This window comes from Eriocheir sinensis, chromosome 39 (assembly GCF_024679095.1).
Source record: "Eriocheir sinensis breed Jianghai 21 chromosome 39, ASM2467909v1, whole genome shotgun sequence".
NCBI classification, from domain to species: domain Eukaryota; kingdom Metazoa; phylum Arthropoda; class Malacostraca; order Decapoda; family Varunidae; genus Eriocheir; species Eriocheir sinensis.
The window spans coordinates 16,499,039-16,518,505 of NC_066547.1; the positions used below are offsets into that span (position 1 = coordinate 16,499,039).

The 19,467-nt window shown below is 46.0% G+C and overlaps 1 protein-coding gene across 5 annotated transcripts in view; it reads left to right on the forward strand.

The window, feature by feature from the left end:
• The window catches only part of LOC127009100 (inactive phospholipase C-like protein 2), a 50,413-nt gene that overhangs the window by 11,478 nt on the left and 19,468 nt on the right, over window positions 1-19,467 (forward strand). For all 5 annotated transcript variants that reach the window (XR_007761584.1, XR_007761583.1, XR_007761585.1 and 2 more), the window contains exons 6-12: window positions 942-1,035; window positions 3,873-4,076; window positions 7,755-7,872; window positions 8,616-8,787; window positions 14,222-14,396; window positions 18,492-18,671; window positions 19,201-19,379. Coding sequence is in view for 2 of the 5 variants with exons in the window: in XM_050881884.1 (XP_050737841.1) it covers window positions 942-1,035; window positions 3,873-4,076; window positions 7,755-7,872; window positions 8,616-8,787; window positions 14,222-14,396; window positions 18,492-18,671; window positions 19,201-19,379 (1,122 nt within the window). In the remaining 3 variants the exon portion in view is untranslated. The remainder of the gene's footprint in view (window positions 1-941; window positions 1,036-3,872; window positions 4,077-7,754; window positions 7,873-8,615; window positions 8,788-14,221; window positions 14,397-18,491; window positions 18,672-19,200; window positions 19,380-19,467) is intronic.

Below are 19,467 nucleotides of genomic sequence, written 5' to 3' on the forward strand. Positions count from 1 at the left end.
CCATCAATTTTCCCATTTCTATATTACAGGAGTTTCCCATTCCAGTTTGACCATTCCCAGATTCCAGTTGTTTAGTTCCTCCTTTCTTCCTTCCTCCCTTTCCTTCCTTTCCCTTTAGTGTTTTTCGTATTCCCTTCTCTTCGCCATTCCCATATTCCCTCCTCCTCCTCCTCCCGTTCCATATATTCTCATTCCAGCATTCCTGATTCCCAGTCTGCCGCCCACCGTTCCAACCATACCATTCCAGCTCTGTAGTAACGTATTCATAGCTGTGGTTGTTTTTGTTGTTGTTGTTATTATTATTATTATTATTGTTATTCTCTTTGAAACACACACACACACACACACACACACACACACACACACACACACACACACACACACACATGTAGCCCTAATCTCTTTATTCCTTTCCCTTCCCTTCCCTTCCTTCCTCCTCTCCTCCCTTTCTCATTTTACATTTCCTTCCTCCACTTTATTCTTTTGTATCTACTCTTTCCCTGCCCTTTCAATCTACCTTCTATCTTTCCTTCACACGTCCCCCCCCCTATCTCTCTCTCTCTCTCTCTCTCTCTCTCTCTCTCTCTCTCTCTCTCTCTCTCTCTCTCTCTCTCTCTCTCTCTCTCTCTCTCTCTCTCTCTTCCATAGTGTGCCTTCCTTACCGTACCTTACCTTACGTTACCTTACTTTACCGTCTCTCTCCCTCTTCCCCTCACACTATACGATCCTTACCTCATTACCTACGTCTCCCCTTACAGTTACCTTATCTTACCACACTTAACCTCGCCCTCCCTCCTCTCCCCCCTTACAGGTTCAGGTCTCAACTAACCTCACCACCTATCTCTCCCTTTACCTTACTTTACCTCCTCTGTTTCCTCCTCTCCCCTTTACAGCTTCAGGCCTCAACTCACCTCCTCCTCGTCTCTCTCTCTCCCGAACAGCTGGCGGGCCTAACTACAGAGAAGGTGATCGAGACCATTGAGAAATACGAGCCGGCGCCTGAAGCGAGGAAGAACAGACAGATGCTAATAGACGGTGAGTCCATAAGTACACGAGGAGGAGGAGGAGGAGGAGGTGGAGTAGAGGGAAGAAGGACGAGTAAGGGAAGTGGATGAGGGTGCACGAGGAGAAGGAGGAGGAGGAGGAGAAGGAGGAGGTGGAGAGGGTAGTACAGGAGAAGGTTGAGGACGTGGAGTAGAGGGAAGGAGGACGAGTAAGGGAAGTGGATGAGGGTACAAGAGGAGAAGGAGGAGGAGGAGGAGGAGGAGGTGAAGGAGGTGGAAGAGGGGATCGTTGAGGAGAAGAAGGAATAAGGAGGAGGAGGAGGAGAGAGCGAGGGTGAAGAACAGATGTAGAAGACTGAGAGATAAACAAGAAGAAAGGAATAGAAAGAAAAAAAGAGAAGGAGGAGGAAGACGAGGAGTGGAAAAGAAGGAGGAGAAGGAGGAAGAAAATGAAGAACAAATATACAAGACGTTTAGATAGAAAGAAAGAAGAAAACAGCGAGAAAGAAATAATTAAGGAGAATAAATGGAAAGGAAAATGAAAGAAAAGGAGAGAAAAAAGGAATTGAAAGAGCGACAGAAAAATGAAATAGGAAAGAAAGGAAGTTGGAAAGGAAAACTCGTAATCGAAATAGACAGACAGACAGACAGACAGGCAGATAGACAGACAGACACATGGGAACAGGAAGAAAATATGGAAAAAAGGCTCAGGTAGGAAGAAAAGAGGAAACCAAGATTAAAAAAAGGAAAAAAAATGTGAGGATGGAGAGAGAGAGAGAGAGAGAGAGAGAGAGAGGAAAGGAAGAATTGAAGGAAGAGAGGGAGGTAGAGAGGGCGAGACCATTTTGAGAAGGGAGGGGGAGGAAGGGAAGAAGGGAGAGGGACGGAGGGAGAATATCTTGGCGTGTCTGGGTGAGTCCATTGTTAAGGGAGAGGGGTAGTCCGGTCCCTAGGGTGGATATGTCTGTGGAAAGGGAGAGAAAGGGAGGGGAAGGGAAAGGGAGGGAAGAGATGAAAGGACAGGAAGGGAGTGGAAGGGGAGGAAGGGAGAGGAAGGGAGAAAAAGGGAGGGGAAGGTAAGAGTTGAAGGTGTGAGGGTTGTGTTTTGAGGAAGGGAGAGGAAAAGCGAGTTAGGGAGAGGTAGGGAGAGGAAGAGGGAGGGAGAGGAAGAGAGAGGAACTGAGGAATAGGGAGGGGAAGATAAAAGTTGAAGGGGTGAAGGTTGAGATTTGAGGAAGGGAGAGGAAGAGAGAGGTAGGGAAAGGAAGGGAGGGAAAGGGAAGGGTCGAAGGGGGGGAAAGGGAGACTGAGTTAGTTTTGCTATGATTTGTGTTTTTTTCTTTATTTCTCTTCATTATTTTTTTCGTTTTATTATGGAAAGTGAGCGAAAGGGAAGAGAAGGTAGGGAAGGGAAAGGGAGGAAAGGCTAAGGGTTAAGTACTGATTTGTTGACCTTATGACTTCGTTCTTTAATATTTTCTCATCTATTTTTTTCTTTTGCATCATACGAAAGGAAAAAAGTGGAAGGACTGAGCGTTGACCATTCTTTTTTGTTGACCCTATGACGTTTTTTTACTTTTATTCTTCCTGTTGTTCTTTTTCGTTACTAATTCCTTTGTGTGCGCCATAAAAGCCAATTCTGATGAACTTTCCTCTCTCCATTGTTATCCCTCTCTCGGGTTGGCAGGCAGGAGTGGGCGAGGTGGTGAAATATGGCTACTGTTTGCCCAAGACTTTTCCCTCTTTTTCGTTAGTTTTGTTTATCCTGCTTGTCACTAGAGCTCTTGTGTGGGTGAAGTAAAATATGGCATCTGTTTGCCGAAGACTTTTCACCCCTTTTGTTAGTTTTGTTTATCTTTTCGTCTCTTAAATTTCTTGTGTGGGTGTTTGGAAGCCGATTTTGCAGTGTACTCCGTTACCATTTCTGTGTTTTATGAGGGGAGGGTGAAGTGGTGAAATATGGCTCCTGTTTGCCTAAGACTTTTTTCTTCTTTTTATTAGTTTTATTCATCTTCTTCGTCTCTAAAGTTCTTGTGTGGGTGTTTTGAAGCCGATTTTGATATTTTTCTTTGACATTTCTGTTTTTGACGAGATGCCGAAGTGGTGAAATATGGGTGCTGTTTGTCCAAGACTTTCCACGCCTTTTATTAGTTTTGTTTATCTTCTTCCTCACTAAAGTTCTTGTGTAGGTGTTTTGAAAGACGATTTTGTTGCTCTTTTTCTTTTTCTGTGTTGGATCTCGAAAGAGTGAAGTGATGAAATATGGGTCCTGATTTCCTAAGAGTTTTTATGAGTATGTTACATTCGTTCATCAATCATTCAACACTGCTTTTTCTCGCCTTTTTGTACATCCTCCCCTCCTTCCTTGCTTGTACCAGGGTTGACTCTCTACCTAATAAGCGTTTATTCCTCCCTCTACAATTTGAATCTCCCATCCTTCCTTCTCTGTCATTCCTTATTCCTTCTTCCTTCCTATTCGTTATTCTCTCTTCTGCATGAACCTCCCATCCTAGTTTATTCCTTGTTATTCCTTATTCCTCTCTCTGCCATTTGCACCTCCTGTCCTCATAAATTCATCTCTCTTGAATTCCTCACTCAACACTCATTCATTCGTTCTTCCTACTGCTAATTGAACCTCCTATCTTATCTATCTCCTCCTCCTTCACTCCCATTCCTTATTCAACGCAAGGAAGACGAAAAAGGAAACGAAGGAAGAAAAAAAAGGAGGAAAGAGAGAGAAAAGGACAGGAGGAAAAGAATGATGAATGTATAATAGAGGAGATAAAGGAGAAAGACTAAAGAAAAGAGGATGATTAACCTTACAAAACAGCTTAACCTTATTTCAACCTTCCTTCTCTCCTCGTCCAGGGTTCACGCGGTACCTTATGAGCGAGGAGTGTGACCTGTTCGACCCCGCCCACCGCGTCGTGTGCCAGGACATGGGTCAGCCGCTGGTCCACTATTTCATCTCCACCAGCCACAACACCTACTTACTCGAGGACCAGCTCAAGGGGCCCTCCAGCGTCGACGGCTACATCAGGGTGCTGGCGTGTGGCTGCAGATGTGTCAAAGGTAGGTAAAGTTTGCTATGTTGTGTTGTGTTGTGTCGTTCACCCATGGTCTGATTACGTGATGGATTTGGTTGGGATTGGTCGTCAGTGCTGTATGTTCCTGAATTAGCTTTTGTGTGTGTGATAGGGGAGTGTGGACCGTGTAAGGGGGTGAGGGGAGAGGTATGAAGGTTAATGTGTTGTGTGGGGGAGAAAGGGAAGGGGACGGGTTCACTCACTATACTTTGATTGCGTCCTAGATTTTAGTATTGTCATTTAGTAGCGTCCGTTGCTAAATGAGTCTCTGCGTGTGTGAGGAAGAAAACAAGGAAGGAAAAGAAGGCGCCGAACGGTTACAAGAAACACTTTACGCAGTACAAGTAAAACGAAAAGAATGCAAACACGCGGACCGAACGAGAGGCGAGAGAAAGAAAAAGGAAAAGAAATCGAAAACAGGGAAGAAAAATGTTGTTAGGTGTGTCTATGTTATGTTGGGTGTATGTTATGTGCGTTTATTGTATGTGTATTTATTGTATGACCGAATATAATAGTGGTTTTATGAGTTTGCCTGAGCGGGGGAGAAAGGAAGAAGTAAAGGAGGAGCAGAGTATTGTCAATTAGTAAAGTCCGTTCCAAAATGAGTCTGTGTGTGTGTGTGTGTGTGTGTGTGTGTGTGTGTGTGTGTGTGTGTGTGTGTGTGTGTGTGTGTGTGTGAGCAAATAAGGAAGGCTGAGAGGGGGGGGGGGAGGATGAGGTGAAGGGCATGAAGAGCAGAACAGGAGGAAAGAGAGGAGAGAGATAGGGAAGAATAAGAGATGAAAGACGAATGAATAAGGGAAAGACAGGGGAAAGAAGGATTGAGCAGGGAAGACTTTGACATTAGGGTGGGATTTTTGAACAATGGAAGAAGGAAGGAAAAAAAGGAAAGGGTAAGGAAGGAAGGAAAGAGGAGGAAAGAGGAGGAAAGGGGAGGAAGAGGGAGGAAAGGAGGAGGCTAAGTCATCTCGTAAGGGTTCATCAAAAATGTAGGAAGTCCTTCATGATGAGACTCTGTTGTCATCTCTCTCTCTCGCTCTCTCTCTCTCTCACTCTCTCTCTCTCTCTCTCTCTCTCTCTCTCTCTCTCTCTCTCTCTCTCTCTCTCTCTCTCTCTCTCTATCTCTCTCTCTCTCTCTCTCTCTCTCTCTCTCTCTCTCTCTCTCTCTCTCTCTCTCTCTCTCTCTCTCTCTCTCTCTCTCTCTCTCTCTCTCTCTCTCTCTTCGGCACTTCTCAAAAATCAAAACTTTCCTCCTCCTCCTCCTCCTCCTCCTTCCTTCCTTCCTTCCTTCCTTCCTTCTCCCTCCTTCCCTCACCTTCCTCCCCTGACCAGTTGTTAGACATTTAATTATAACCATTGAAATAAGGAGAGAGAGAGAGAGATAGAGAGAGAGAGAGAGAGAAGGAGAGAGAGAGAGAGAGAGAGAGAGAGAGAGAGAGAGAGCATGAAACAGGGATTATAAGGAAAATATGAGACTCAGTGAGAAAGAGGAGGAGGCGGAGGAGGAGGAGGAGGAGGAAGAGGAGGAGGAGGAGGAGGAGGAGGAGGAGGAGGAGGAGGAGGAGAGGAAGAAAAGAAGTAAAATCTGATGAAGAAGCAAAGGAGAAAAAAGGATTGAGAAATGAGGAAAAAGGAGAAGGAGGAAAGGAGGAGGAGGAGGAGGAGGAGAAAATAAAATAATGAAGATACTGTGAACGAGGACAGAGAGAGAGAGAGAGATGAAAGGAAAAAATAAACCGTTTCTTGGGACTTTGCGGATTAATTAAAGTTTAAAGCAACTGGGAGAGAGAGAGACTCATTACGGTGTCAAGAAATACGCCAAAACCACTTTCTCTCTCTCTCTCTCTCTCTCTCTCTCTCTCTGAATAAAGTTTATTTTAGAATCTAAAGCAAAGTGTGTTGAGAGAGAGAGAGAGGGCAAGGATGGATTGCAAGGGCCGTGTGTGTGTGTGTGAGTGTGTGTGTGTGTGTGTGTGTGTGTGTGTGTGTGTGTGTGTAGTGGGGGAGGAAAGTAAACGAGAAAGGGAGGAAGAGAGGAGGAGGAGAGGAAAGGGGGAGGGAGAGAGAAGAAAATTTATGAGTGTATTCTGGGAGAAGGAGGAGGAGGAGGAAGAGAAAGAGGAAGAGGAAGGGGAAGAGGAGGAAGCTGGAATGGGGGTGTAAGGAAGGAGAATTATAGGGAGGGAAGGAAGGGAAGGAAGGAAGGGAAGGAAGGAAGGGAAGGGAAGGAAGAGAAGCGAACTGGAAGGGGAAGAGAAGGGAAGGGAAGGAAGGGGAGACACTTGGTTGACGTTAAGAAAGTGAAGGATAATGTTTACTAGCGGATAAGGGAGAGAGAAAGAGGAGGAAAGAGAAGGAAGGGATAATGGGAGAGGAAGAAGGAGGAAGGAGGAAGGAAGAGAGGGTAAAAGAAGGGTTAAGAAAGGAGGAAAAGGAATAAGGAGAGGAGGAAGAATGGAGAAAGAGAAAGGTGAAAGGAAGGAGAGAGAGAGAGAAGAGGAGAGAAGAGAGAGAGAGAGAGTAATAAACAGCGTAGAACAAATTTTTTCTCACCGTGATTAATGTTATATTCTCTCTCTCTCTCTCTTCTCTCTCCCACATAATTTTACCTCCCCTCCCCTTTCTCTCCCCTTCCTCCCTTCCCTCAACTTCCCTTTTCTTTTTTTTCATCACCATCACCACCACCACCATCACCATCAACACCATCACTAGTTCTCCATAACCACGCCCTGTTAATCACTTCTCTGTCTCCCTTCTCCTCCCTTCTCCCTTCTCCCTCCCTTCAGTAATCACCCTTTTTTTCTCATATTTCAACTCCCTTTTCTTTCGTCTGTCAGCACCGTCTCTCTCTTTCTCTCCTATCCCCTTCTTTCTTTCTCTCTTTCTATCTATCTTCCTTCTCCTAGTCTCATTGCCCACTCGTCATTCTTAATTATTTTCCTTCTTTTCCTCACCTTCGTATCTTCTGTCTATTTTTCCCTTCTTTTTTATTAGCTATATTTTCCTTCCTTCCTTTTTCCTCTTCTACTTACTCTTTTTCAACTTTTCCAGTGAATGTTTTCCTTCCTACCTTCCATCCTTCACTTCTCAAATTTTCGAACTATTCCATAAGAACTTTGACTCCCTCGTCCTCTTAATTATATTCTCCTAACGTCTTTTCCTTCCCATCGTCCCTTATTCTTTTTTACATTGTCTATTTTTCCATAAGGTCCTTAAATAAGTTTTCTAATTTTACCCTTTCCCTAAGATCCTTCACTCTCATCCCCACACTTCCTAATGCAAGGGTTTTGTCTTGTCCAACTTTACTAATGCGAGAGTTACCTGCTTCGTCCAACTCACTAATACAAGAGTTACCTGTCTTTTCGCACCTGCTAATGCCTGAGTTAACTGCCTTATCCCACCTACTTATACGAGAGTTAACTTTCTCAAACTTACTAATACAAGAGTTACCTGTCTTTTCGCACCTGCTAATGCCTGAGTTAACTGCCTTATCCCACCTATTAATGCGAGAGTTAACTTTCTCCAACTTTCTAATGCAAGAGTTAACTACTTCGTCCTCCTTTTTAATGCAAGACGTGACCTGCCTTGTCCCACTTTCTAATACAAGAGTAACCTGCCTTGTCTCACCAACTACTGCAAACCTCCCTCACCTTCCCTCCCTCAGTGGACGTGTGGGACGGGCAGGAGGAGCCGCAGGTCTACCACGGCAACACCCTCACCACCAAAGTGCCCTTCAGAGAGGTCATCCACGCTATCGCCACCTACGCCTTCGACTTCTCCGTGTGAGTGAGGGGCAGGAGCCGAAGCGGGAAGGGAGGGGAAGGGCTCAGGGGATCATTTTTCATCTGTGTTTTATATATTGTTGTTGTTTGTGTAGTTCAAGGTCTGTATTGGGTCTCGGAGTGGTGTTTTTCTTTTCTTTTTTCTTGTTGTGTGGGTCAGTTTTCATGGAGCTGAGGTCATTTTTAACTTTTTTTGTGTGTGTGTGTGTGTTATTATTGCGTTGTGTGGGTCAGGGTTTGTATGGGGCTCGGAGTGTTGCTCTTTGTCCGTTTTTCTTGTTTTATTCTTTTGTGTGGGTGTGGATGAAGGGGGAAGAGGGAGGATGCGTGTGTGTGTGTGTGTGTGTGTGTGTGTGTGTGTGTGTGTAATTAGTTTGTAGTGTCTTCACATTTCATATACTTTCCTGCAAATGGTTATATATCGTGTTTATGTGCTTATGTGTGTGTGTGTGTGTGTGTGTGTGTGTGTGTGTGTGTGTGTGTGTGTGTGTATTTCAACGCGGCCTGATCACGTGTTGGACTCGCAATCGCCAGCGAGTACCCTTCCGATTAGAGCAAGGCACATTAGTCAATCTCTAGGTACTGACAGGAATTAATTGTATAATCCTATGTATTCCCATGTATTCCTCTGTATCTCACACATCACAACCCACATCCAAGCTCCTCACACCAACTTCCATCCCTCCCTTCGTTCCCTACACCCAGTAACCTAACCTCACTACCCCCCCATCCATCCCTTCCAGCTACCCCGTGTTGATACATCTCGAGAACCACTGCGGCGTCAAACAGCAGAAGGTGATGGCCAGGCTGCTGCGTACGCTACTGGGCTCGTACCTGTACCAACACCCGCCGGACGCCGCCACCCCCGTCACCGAGCTGTCCCCGGAAGACCTCAAGTACAAGGTGATCATTAAGGTAAGCCAAGAGGGTTGTGGTGGGTGGTCGAGGATGGTGAGTGGCTGTTTGTTGTTGGTGGTGTTGGTGGTGGTAGTAGTAGTAGTAGTAGTAGTAGTAGTAGTAGGTTAGGAAGAGATATTAAAAGAAGGAAAATATGTGGGAGAGAGGAAGGAGGAAGAGTTCTAATAGCGAGGAGAAGGAAGAGGAGAAAAAGAGGAGGAAGAAGAGGCAGGAAAATTAACAGAAAGAAAGGAGGAAGAGAAAGAAGGGCAGGAAAATGAACAGAGAAAGAGGAGGAGGAGAAGGACGAGGAGGCGGAGGAGGGAGGAACAGAGAAGAGAGATAAAGAAAAACAGGAAATGTTAAGAAAGATTGAGGAAAGAGAGGTGAAAAGGAGGAACAGAGAAGAGAGATAAAGAAAAACAGGAAAATTAACAGAAAGATTGAGGAAGAGAAGCAGGAAAAGGGAGGAACAGAGAAGAGAGATAAAGAAAAACAGGAAAATTAACAGAAAATTGAGGTAGAGAAGCAGGGAAAGGGAGGAACAGAGAAAAGAGATAAAGAAAAACAGGAAAATTAATAGAAAGATTGAGGGAGAGAAGCAGGAAAAGGGAGGAACAGAGAAGAGAGATAAAGAAAAACAGGAAAATTAATAGAAAGATTGAGGAAGAGAAGCAGGGAAAAGGAGCAAAGAAAGAGATGGAGAAGGACGAGGAGTTGGAGAAGAAGCAGAAGGAGGAGGAGGAGGAGGAGGAGGAGGAGGAGCAGCATCGTGTGAGAGGTCCTGTCACCCCGGGGGAGCGTCGCCCTGTCAGCCACAGCCACGACGCCCTGGACACCTGCAGACTCCTCCCCCCCTGCCCCCCTCACCTGCCCCCTCCTCCCTATCACCTGTTCTCCCTCCTCCCCTCTCCTCCTCATCCTCCTTCCTTCTGCCCCCCTCCTGCCCCTCTTCTTCCCAGCGCACTCTCCCCCCTCTCCATCACCTGTTCTTCCCCCCTTCCCCCTCCTCCCTCCGGCTTCTCCTCCTCCTCCTCCTCCTCCTCCAGCGACCCCTCACGACTGAAAAGAACAAAGTGAAGGAGCGAGACGGGGGAGAGAGAGAGAGAGAGAGAGTGTATGTATGTATGTATATATGTATGTATGTGTGTTTGTATCTATATCTATCTATCTATCCAAGTCACACACACACACACACACACACACACACACACACACACACACACACACACACACACACACACACACACACACACACACACACACACGTACACACGCACGAACAAAGAACAAGGTGGTGTCGCTATCGGCCGAACACTGGCACCACTTTTAAAGCTGAATGGCCCACGCCCGTGACCCTGACACACACACATACACACACACACACACACACACACACACACACACACACACACACACACGGCGTAAGTGGTGCTCCGTGTATTGGGGTCAGCTGCGTTAGGCTCAGAGCGAGGTGGCTTGGGGGGGCGGTGTGGGGGGGGGGGGGGTCTGTGGCGTGTCCTCCGTGTCCTAACCTGACGTGCCGTGCGTGTGATCAGTGCCGTGCCGTGTCCTGCCGGGTCCCCGTGGTACGCTTCCCGTCCGGCCATGAGGGGAGGGAGGGGCGGAAAGGGGAGTGCCAGGCCGGCCAGTTCCTCCTCACATAATGTCGTCTTCCCGCGGATAATTGCCGGAGATGAGGCGAGGCGGGGCGAGGCGGTGCGAGGCGGGGCGAGGCGGTGCGAGGCGCGGCGAGGCGGGGCGAGGCGGGGCGCTGCTGAGGGTGGCACGTCGCGGCCTGACGCAGCATCCCGCCCGTCAGGCCCGCCGACCACGACCTTGAACTCCGGGCGGTGCAGCAGCATCCTCTCGCCGGGGCCACGCGTCCACGCCAGCGCCGCCGCCACACCTCTGATTCGGGGGCGGGTTTTAGTACTGTCGTTTATATTCCTTCCTTCTTTGTTTTCCAGTTTTAACCCACGATGTTGTTACGACTTTTCCCATTGTAGCGAAGGAGACAACTTGTGATAGTGCCGTTGGTGTTGGGAGGTGAGGGTCAGCACACCCGATGGGAAGGTGGCACAGTGCCTAAACGTTTCCCCGAGACTAGTGTCCTTCTTCTTAAACATTTCGGCGCCCAAACGCACACATTCAGCAAGGCTTTCATAGGAGTTTTGGGCATTGTCAGAGGTAGTTTATGATGCCGGCGATAGTTTGACCTTTCTTCTGTGCCATGACCGTAGAAAAACTCATTAGAAGCCGACTGAGCTCCTCCACGGACTTTGGAAATAGTTGATGTAAGAGGCGTCCGTCGACCTGTACAGTGCCTCAGTGCTTCCCCGAGGCTCCTTAAAGACTAACAGAGGCGGGGGGAGGCTGTGAGGCATGGATGGAGCCCCAACTCTCACAACTCGGCTCCTAGGCTGCTGAGGGAAGAAGGAAAAGAAGAAAGGGGTTTAGTGGTAGATGTAAGGAAGGAAGAAGGGAAGGGTGCGATTTGAGGGGAGAAAGAAAGGAAGAACAAAGAAGTGAAAGAAGGAAAAGAAGAAAGGGGCTTACTGGTAGATGGAAGGAAGGAAGAAGGGAAGGGTGTGATTTGAAGGAAGAAAGAAAGAAAGGGCAACGAAGTGAAGGAAGAAAGAAAGGAAGAACAAAGAAGTGAAAGAAGGAAAAGAAGAAAGGGGCTTACTGGTGGATGGAAGGAAGGAAGAAGGGAAGGGTGTGATTTGAAGGAAGAAAGAAAGAAAGGGCAACGAAGTGAAGGAAGAAAGAAAGGAGAGCAGAAGGGAGGAAGGAAGGAAACGAGGGGGGGGGGGGTTGTAGTACTGTAGTTTGTCTTCTTTTCTTCTTTGTTTTCCATTTTTAACCCTCGATGTTGTTAAGACTTGTCCCATTGTCAGCGCCGAACTTGTAAAGAGAGCGTGTGTGTGTGTGTGTGTGTGTGTGTCTCGTTAGGCTGGAAAACACTAGTGGGCGGTGGTGCCAAGACTCACGCCGCCACCATCACGCCCACTCTCTCTCTCTCTCTCCTCTTTACAAATAGCCGGGAAGTGTGTGGCGCCGTATTTTTCGCCGCGAGTATTTTTTCAGCGGTCGGCAATGCTGGGCGGGACGAGTTAGTTAGGCGACGATATTGTGTGTTTGGCCTCATAATATTTGTCCCGGGTAGAGGAAGGGAAGGGGAAGGGAAGGAAGGAAGGGAAGAAGGAGGGAAGGAAGGAAGGATAAGGGAGGGAAGGAAGGGAGGAAGGTAAGGGAGAAGAGAAGGATATTTAGTCAGGAAGGAAGGAAGAAAGAAAGGATTTAATGGAGAGAGAGAGAGAGAGAGAGAGAGAGAGAGAGAGAGAGAGAGAGAGAGAGAGAGAGAGAGAGAGAGAGAGAGAAATAGTGAAAAAAAGGGAGAAAGGAAGGAGGAGGAGGATGTAAATAACGAAGAGGAGAAGGAAGGAGTAAATAAAAAGAGGAAGAGGAGGAGGAGGAGGAGGAGAGGTGGGACGAAGGGTTCTTTTATTGTCAAGAAGAGGAGGAGGAGGAGGAGGAGGAGGAGGAGGAGGCTTGGCGTGTGGCCAGTCCAGTATTCGTGTCTTCCTTTTTTCCTTTATCTATTCTTCCTCCTCCTCCTCCTCCTCCTCTCCTTCCCTCCTCCTCTTTTCTCTCCTCCATTTCTTCCCTTCACTTTTTATCTGTATTTTTCTTCTCCTTTCCTTTTTTTACCTTCCTCCTCCTCCTCTTCCTCTTCCTCTTCTCTCCTCCTTCTCCCTCCTCTTATTCCTCTTTCTCCCTTTCTTCTAATTACTTCTCTTTTCCCTTCATGCCTTCCTTCATCCCTTCCTTCCTCCCTTCCTTCCTTTTTCCTTTCCGTCCTTCCTTCCTTCCTTCCTTCCTACCTTCATTCGTTCCATCTTCTTACTCCTCCTCCTTTCCTCCTCCTCCTCCTTCCTCCCTCCTCCTCCTTTATTCTGTATCACTTTCCCTCATTTCACGATCCACGTCTCTTCATTTTCGGATAGATCTCATGTTATTGCCCATTACTCCTCCTCCTCTTCTTCTTCCTCCTCCTCCTCCTCCTCCTCCTCCTCCTCCTCCTCCTCCTTCTGTTAGTTATATGTCAGTCTGTCGATTATTTATATATTTATTTATGTATTTATTTATTTTCGTATTTTTCTCATGGTTATAAATATATCGGTTGCGTGTCATCTATTTTACGGAGGCGGAGGAGGAGGAGGAGGAGGAGGAGGAGGAGGAGGAAAAGAGATGTTAGAAGTGAAGGAACAGGAAGAAAAGAAAGATAAGAAAGAGGAGGAGGCGGAGGAGGAGGAAGAAAGAAGGAAGAAGTGGAAGGAGAGAAGGAGGAGGAGAATAAGAACTTGTGATAAAGGAGTAAGAAGAGGAGAAGGAAGAAGATGAAGAGGAGGAGGAGGAGGAGGAGGAGGAGGAGGAGGAGGAGGTAGTGGAAGATAAAGATAATGAGAGTTAATTAAGATGATATATATAAATACCACAAAAAATATATAATTGTAGTAGTAGTAGAAGTAGTAGTAGTAATAGTAGAGAGAGAGAGAGAGAGAGAGAGAGAGAGAGAGAGAGAGAGAGAGAGAGAGAGAGAGAGATAGAGAGAGAGAGAGAGAGAGAGAGAGAGAGAGAGAGAGAGAGAGAGAGAGAGAGAGAGAGAACAATGAATGGAATGTATGATAGATTATGAGAATGGAGGAAAGAGGGGAGGGAGGAAAGGAGGAGGAGGGAAAAAGGAGAGAAAACGAGGTGAGAGGGAGGAAAAGAGGCAGTGACCTATATAATATTCTTCCCTTCTCTCTCTCTCTCTGATGTATCTGTACCACATTTCTCTATCTTTTTTTTTTTCCTTTCCTCCTCCTCCTCCTTCTTCCTTCCTCCTCTACCTCTGAAATCCTTTAATCTCGCATCCAACTCCTTTTTTCTCCTCCTCCTCCTCCTCCTCCTCCTCCTCCTCCTCCTCCTCCTCCTTCCTCGTCTTGTTATCGTATATCTAACATAGTTCCATTCTCTCTCTCTCTCTCTCTCTCTCCTTCTCTTCCATTCATCACGTTTCTCATATGCAAAGTTTCCTCCAGTCCTTTATCTCTTCCTTCCTTTCTCCCTTACCTCTCTTCCCTCCTTCCTTCCCTTTCTTCCTTCCTTCCTTCCTTCCTTCCCTCTCTCTATTAGTCCATTCATCCATCACTCCATCTTTCTCTTCCTTTTTTTCTTTCCCTCTTTCGCTCATAGAATAATTAAAACATTTCCTTCCCTCATTTTCCTCATCATTTTCTGTCTTTCCTTCCCCGAGTCCTTATTTTCCTTCTATTTCCTTCGGTTTCTCTTTATCCACGTTTGCAATCTCTGCATCTTCCTTTCTCTCTTCCTCATACATCCTCCATTTCCTTCTGTTCCTATTCATTCATGTGTCAATCCTCCTCTTCATCTTCCTCCGCAGGGCAAGAAGCTGGCGCGGGAGGAGGAGGACGAAGGGGAGGTGAGCGAGGAGGACGAGGGCGGCGAGACGAAGCGAACCACGAATCCGCGAAAGATGAAACTCTGCAAGGAGCTGTCTTCGCTCATCTCCCTCCACCGCGCGCGCTTCACGGACCTCAGCACCGCGCGGGCCAAACGTGAGTAAAGGGGCTGTGATTACACTGGGCAAATTTTCCGTGGATCTTCAGTCAAACCACGATTTCCGCTGGCGTGGTTCTCATATTTCCGTGGTTTTCTGACGTGTCCACGATCTTCCAAGGCTACGGAAGATTTCACCGAAGGACAACGGTATTACTCACCGTCATCAGCAGCAGCAATAACAAGAAACAAATGAGAACCACGCTAGCGGAAATCGTGGTTTGACTGAAGACCCACGGAAAATTTGCCCAGTGTGATAGCCCCTTCATAAGCCTCTAGAACAGTTTATAATTGGATGGGAAGGGCGGAGTATACGGGAAATGTGTAGTTTAGTAATTACCATATTTCTTAACCCCTTGACTGCGGATTTCCTACAAGAAGACATCACCAAGGTACAGGAATGGAGCAAAAAGTGGCTGCTACAATTCAATGGAGAATGGAGGGGATATCCAGCATACCAATACCATATGGGAAACACTCCACTATCCACCACAGAGGCAGAGAAAGACCTGGGAGTATATGTTACCTGGCTATTAAACTTTCGCTGAGCGCTCTCTTCACTTCGCGCGTTTTTGTGGATCTCAAGAAACGCGAGGAGGGAGATCGAGGGTGCAGCTGTAGGGCGAAGATGCATAGATAAATCCTTTTGAATTGGTCATAATTGAATAGGAAGCCCAAAGAATATACGTTGATTGTGTAGTTTAGCTTCACCTCAATAGATTACGAAGGCGTGTATAGTATCTTGAGGTGGCGAAGGTAGAGGTCTAAAGAAGAAAAAAGAAGAAAGAGTTTTGGTAAAGAATGAGGATGATATAAGAGGTTGTAAATATGACCCTCTCAAAATATATATATATAGAGAGAGAGAGAAAAAAGGCGTTAAGAATTGCCCGATATATATGACAAGCGGTGACCATCATGGGTTGAATGGTAAATAAGAAAAGGAATAGGGAAAAGAAGAAAGGAAAAAGAAAGAAAAGAAGGAAGATGTTGGAGATGTCTCATAACGAAGGAAGGAAGGAAGGAGGAGGATGTTGAAAGGAAGGAAGGAAGGAAGATGGTGTTAGCGATGTCTTAGTAACGAAGGAAGGAAGATAGGAAGGAGGAGGATGTTGAAAGGAAGGAAGGAAGGAAGGGAGATGTCTTAGTAACGAAGGAAGGAAGGAAGGAGGAGGATGTTGGAAGGAAGGAAGGAAGGAAAAAGATGTTGGAGATGTCTTAGTAACGAAGGAAGGAAGATAGGAAGGAGGATGATGTTGAAAGGAAGGAAGGAAGGAAGGGAGATGTCTTAGTAACGAAGGAAGGAAAGAAGGAAGGAAGGAAGGAGGAGGATGTTGAAAGGAAGGATGATGTTGATGTCTTAGTAACGACTGAGAAAAAGCATAGAACTCGAACAAATCATATCCCTCATAAAACTGATGAGATAGATAGATAGATATAAATAGATAGATAGATAGATAGAGAGTTTCCAAGGATTATACAAGTAGCACCAATGAAAGGAAGGACTGTCAAAATAAAATAAAGAAAGGAGGTTAGATACAAGGATGATAAATTAAGAACACAGTGAAAAATAGTGTTCTGAGGATCATAAACACCATTAAAGATGATGAAGGAGGAGGAGGAGGAGGAGGAGGAGGAAAAAAATATATAGATGTGGTAGGAAGTTGGACGTTATTTTTTTTCCTCTATACAATTTATTATAGACACCATTAGGGATCATGTTGTGTGGGAGGAGAGTTCTGAGAGGAGGAGGAGGAGGAGGAGGAGGAGGAGGAGGAGGAGAAAAGAATCAGTAAAGAAAAAGTATTAAGTAGAAAGAATTTAAAAAGATATAAAAGAAGAAGAATATTTAGTTAAGAGGAGAAGGAAGAGGAGGAGGAGGAGGAGGAGGAGGAGGAGGAGGAGGAGGAAAACAGAGTAAAGAGAAAGAGTAAAAAAAGAAGAAAAAAATGTAGATAATAAAGAAAAGGAAGAATAACATAAAAAAAGAAAATTTAGCAAGGTGAAGAAAGAAAGAAGGAGGAAGAAGAAGAAGAAGAGGAGGAAGAGGAGGAGGGGGAGCAAGAAGTTACGTGACCCCAAAAAGAAGATTGCAGGAGGAGGAGGAAAGAGAGGAGGAGGCAGGAGGGAAGATTGTAAACAGTGGAAGGGAGAAGGAATGACTAAAGAAGGAAAAGTTAGCGAAGCAATGTTTTGGACCGACTTAGAGAAGAGATAAAGACTGATAAGATGGGAAGGGAAGGGAAGGGAGGAAGAACGAAGGGAAGGAAGGAAGGAAGGAGGGGAGGGAAAGGAATGAAAGGGAAAAGAAGGGGAGGAAAGGGAAGAGAAGAGAATGGAGGAAGAATAGAGAGGAAGGGATGAGGAGAGATGAAGACTGATAAGAAGGGAAGGGAAGGGAAGGGAGGAAGAACGAAGGGAAGGAAGGACGGAAGGAGGGGAGGGAAAGGAATGAAAGGGAAAAGAAGGGGAGGAAAGGGAAGAGAAGAGAATGGAGGAAGAATAGAGAGGAAGGGAAGAGGAGAGATGAAGACTGATAAGAAGGGAAGGGAAGGGAAGGGAGGAAGAACGAAGGGAAGGAAGGACGGAAGGAGGGGAGGGAAAGGAAGGAAAGGGAAAAGAAGGGGAGGAAAGGGAAGAGAAGAGAATGGAGGAAGAATAGGAAGGAAGGGAAGAGGAGAGATGAAGACTGATAAGAAGGGAAGGGAAGGGAAGGGAGGAAGAACGAAGGGAAGGAAGGACGGAAGGAGGAAAAGGAATGAAAGGGAAAAGAAGGGTAGGAAAGGGAAGAGAAGAGAATGGAGGAAGAATAGAGAGGAAGGGAAGAGAAGGGATGGAGACTGATAAGAAGGGAAGGGAAGGGAAGGGAGGAAGAACGAAGGGAAGGAAGGACGGAAGGAGGGGAGGGAAAGGAATGAAAGGGAAAAGAAGGGGAGGAAAGGGAAGAGAAGAGAATGGAGGAAGAATAGAGAGGAAGGGAAGAGAAGGGATGGAGACTGATAAGAAGGGAAGGGAAGGGAAAGGAGGAAGAATAAAGGGAAGGAAGGACGGAAGGAGGGGAGGGAAAGGAAGGAAAGGGAAAAGAAGGGGAGGAAAGGGAACAGAAGAGAATGGAGGAAGAATAGGAAGGAAGGGAAGAGGAGAGATGAAGACTGATAAGAAGGGAAGGGAAGGGAAGGGAGGAAGAGCGAAGGGAAGGAAGGAAGGAAGGAAGGAGGAGAGGGAAAGGAAGGGGAGGGAAGAGAAGAAATGAAGAAGGAAGGAAGGATGGAAGGAGAGGGAAAGGAAGGGAAGGAAAGGGAAGAGATGAAGAAGGAAGGAAGGATGGAAGGAAAGGGAAAGGAAGGGGAGGAAAGGGAAGAGAAGGGAAGAGATGAAGAAGGAAGGAAGGATGGAAGGAGGAGAGGGAAAGGAAGGAACAGGACTTACGAAGGACAGCTGTAGAATGAATGAAGGAAGGGAGAGAGAGAAAAAGAAGGAAAGAAGGAAGATTGAAACAAAAAAAGAAGGGGAAAAAAGGAAGGATAGGTCACCGTTCATTCCTATTTCCTCTTCATTATCCCTCCTCTTCTTCTTCCTCCTCCTTTCTTGACCTTGCTAACTTTTCTTCTTCTTTATATCATGTTTTCTTTTCTTTACTCTTTATTTTTTTCTTCTCTTTCTTAAGCTGATGTATCTTATTTTCTTCTTTTCTTCTTCTTCTTCTTCTTCTTCTTCTTCTTCTTCTTCTTCACACCAACTATTCTTTCTTCTTTACATTGTCATTCTTCCTTTTCTTTATTATCTACATTCTTCGTCTTCTTTCTATACTCTTTCTTCTACTTTCAACTCCACATCCTACTCCTCCTCACTCTCCTTATCTATCGCTCCACTTTTTAATCCTCATTCTCTCCCTCTTCTCCCTCCTTTTCCTCCATCATTCCACCTCCCAATCATCATCCTACACCTCCTCACTCCATTTATTATCCTGATTTCCTCCTCATCCTCCCACGTTCACTCCCACACTCATAGTCATTTTCTCACGGTCCTCACCCATCCCCACCTCTCTCTTCCTCACTCTCCCACATTCACTCATTCTCCTACTCACTCCCCTTCAGAGGATGTGAGTGAGATGTGCAGCCTGAGTGAATCCTCGTCGGCCAAGCTCGCGCACAGCTGCCCCGAGGAGCTGGTCAACCACAACAAGAAATTCCTGACGCGCGTGTTCCCAAACTCTTCGCGGGTCGACTCCTCAAACTACAACCCACAGGACTTCTGGAACGCCGGCTGTCAGATGGGTAACGGCTTCTCCTCTATATAATTCTTCCTTTTCTTTATTATCTACGTACATTCTTTTTCTTTCTCTACTCCTTCTTCCTCATCTTCCTTCTCCTCTTAACTAAATTTTCTTCTTTCATATCATTCCACGTTCTTTTTACATTCTTCTTCTTCTTTCTTTTCTCTTTCTTCCTCCTCCTCCTCCTCTTCCTTCTCCTCTTAACTAAATTTTCTTCTTTTATATCATTCCACGTTCTTTTTACATTCTTCTTCTTCTTTCTTTTTTCTTTCTTCCTCCTCCTCCTCCTCTTCCTTCTCCTCTTAACTAAATTTTCTTCTTTCATATCATTCTACATTCTTTTTACATTCTTCTTCTTCTTTCTTTTCTCTTTCTTCCTCCTCCTCCTCCTCTTCCTTCTCCTCTTAACCAAATTTTCTTCTTTTATATCATTCTACATTCATTCTACTTTTTTCTTTTTAGTTTGTGAGGAATTCTTTCACACTCACTCACTCACGCACTCACTCACTCTATCCCTTTTCTCCCCCCAGTGGCCCTCAACTTCCAGACACCCGGGCAATTCATGGACGTGTACGAGGGCCGCTTCAGGGCCAACGGGGGCTGCGGGTACCTCCTGAAGCCGGCCGTCATGAGGGAACACATCTCTGTCTTTTCAGCACACTCCAGGGAGACCATACCCGGGGTGGCGCCGCAGCTCCTCAAAATAAAGGTAGGGGGAAGGGTAGAGGCAGAAATGAAGGTAGGGGGAAGGGTAGAGGCAGAAAGGGGAAGAGGAATTGGACGGTAGAACGTAAGTA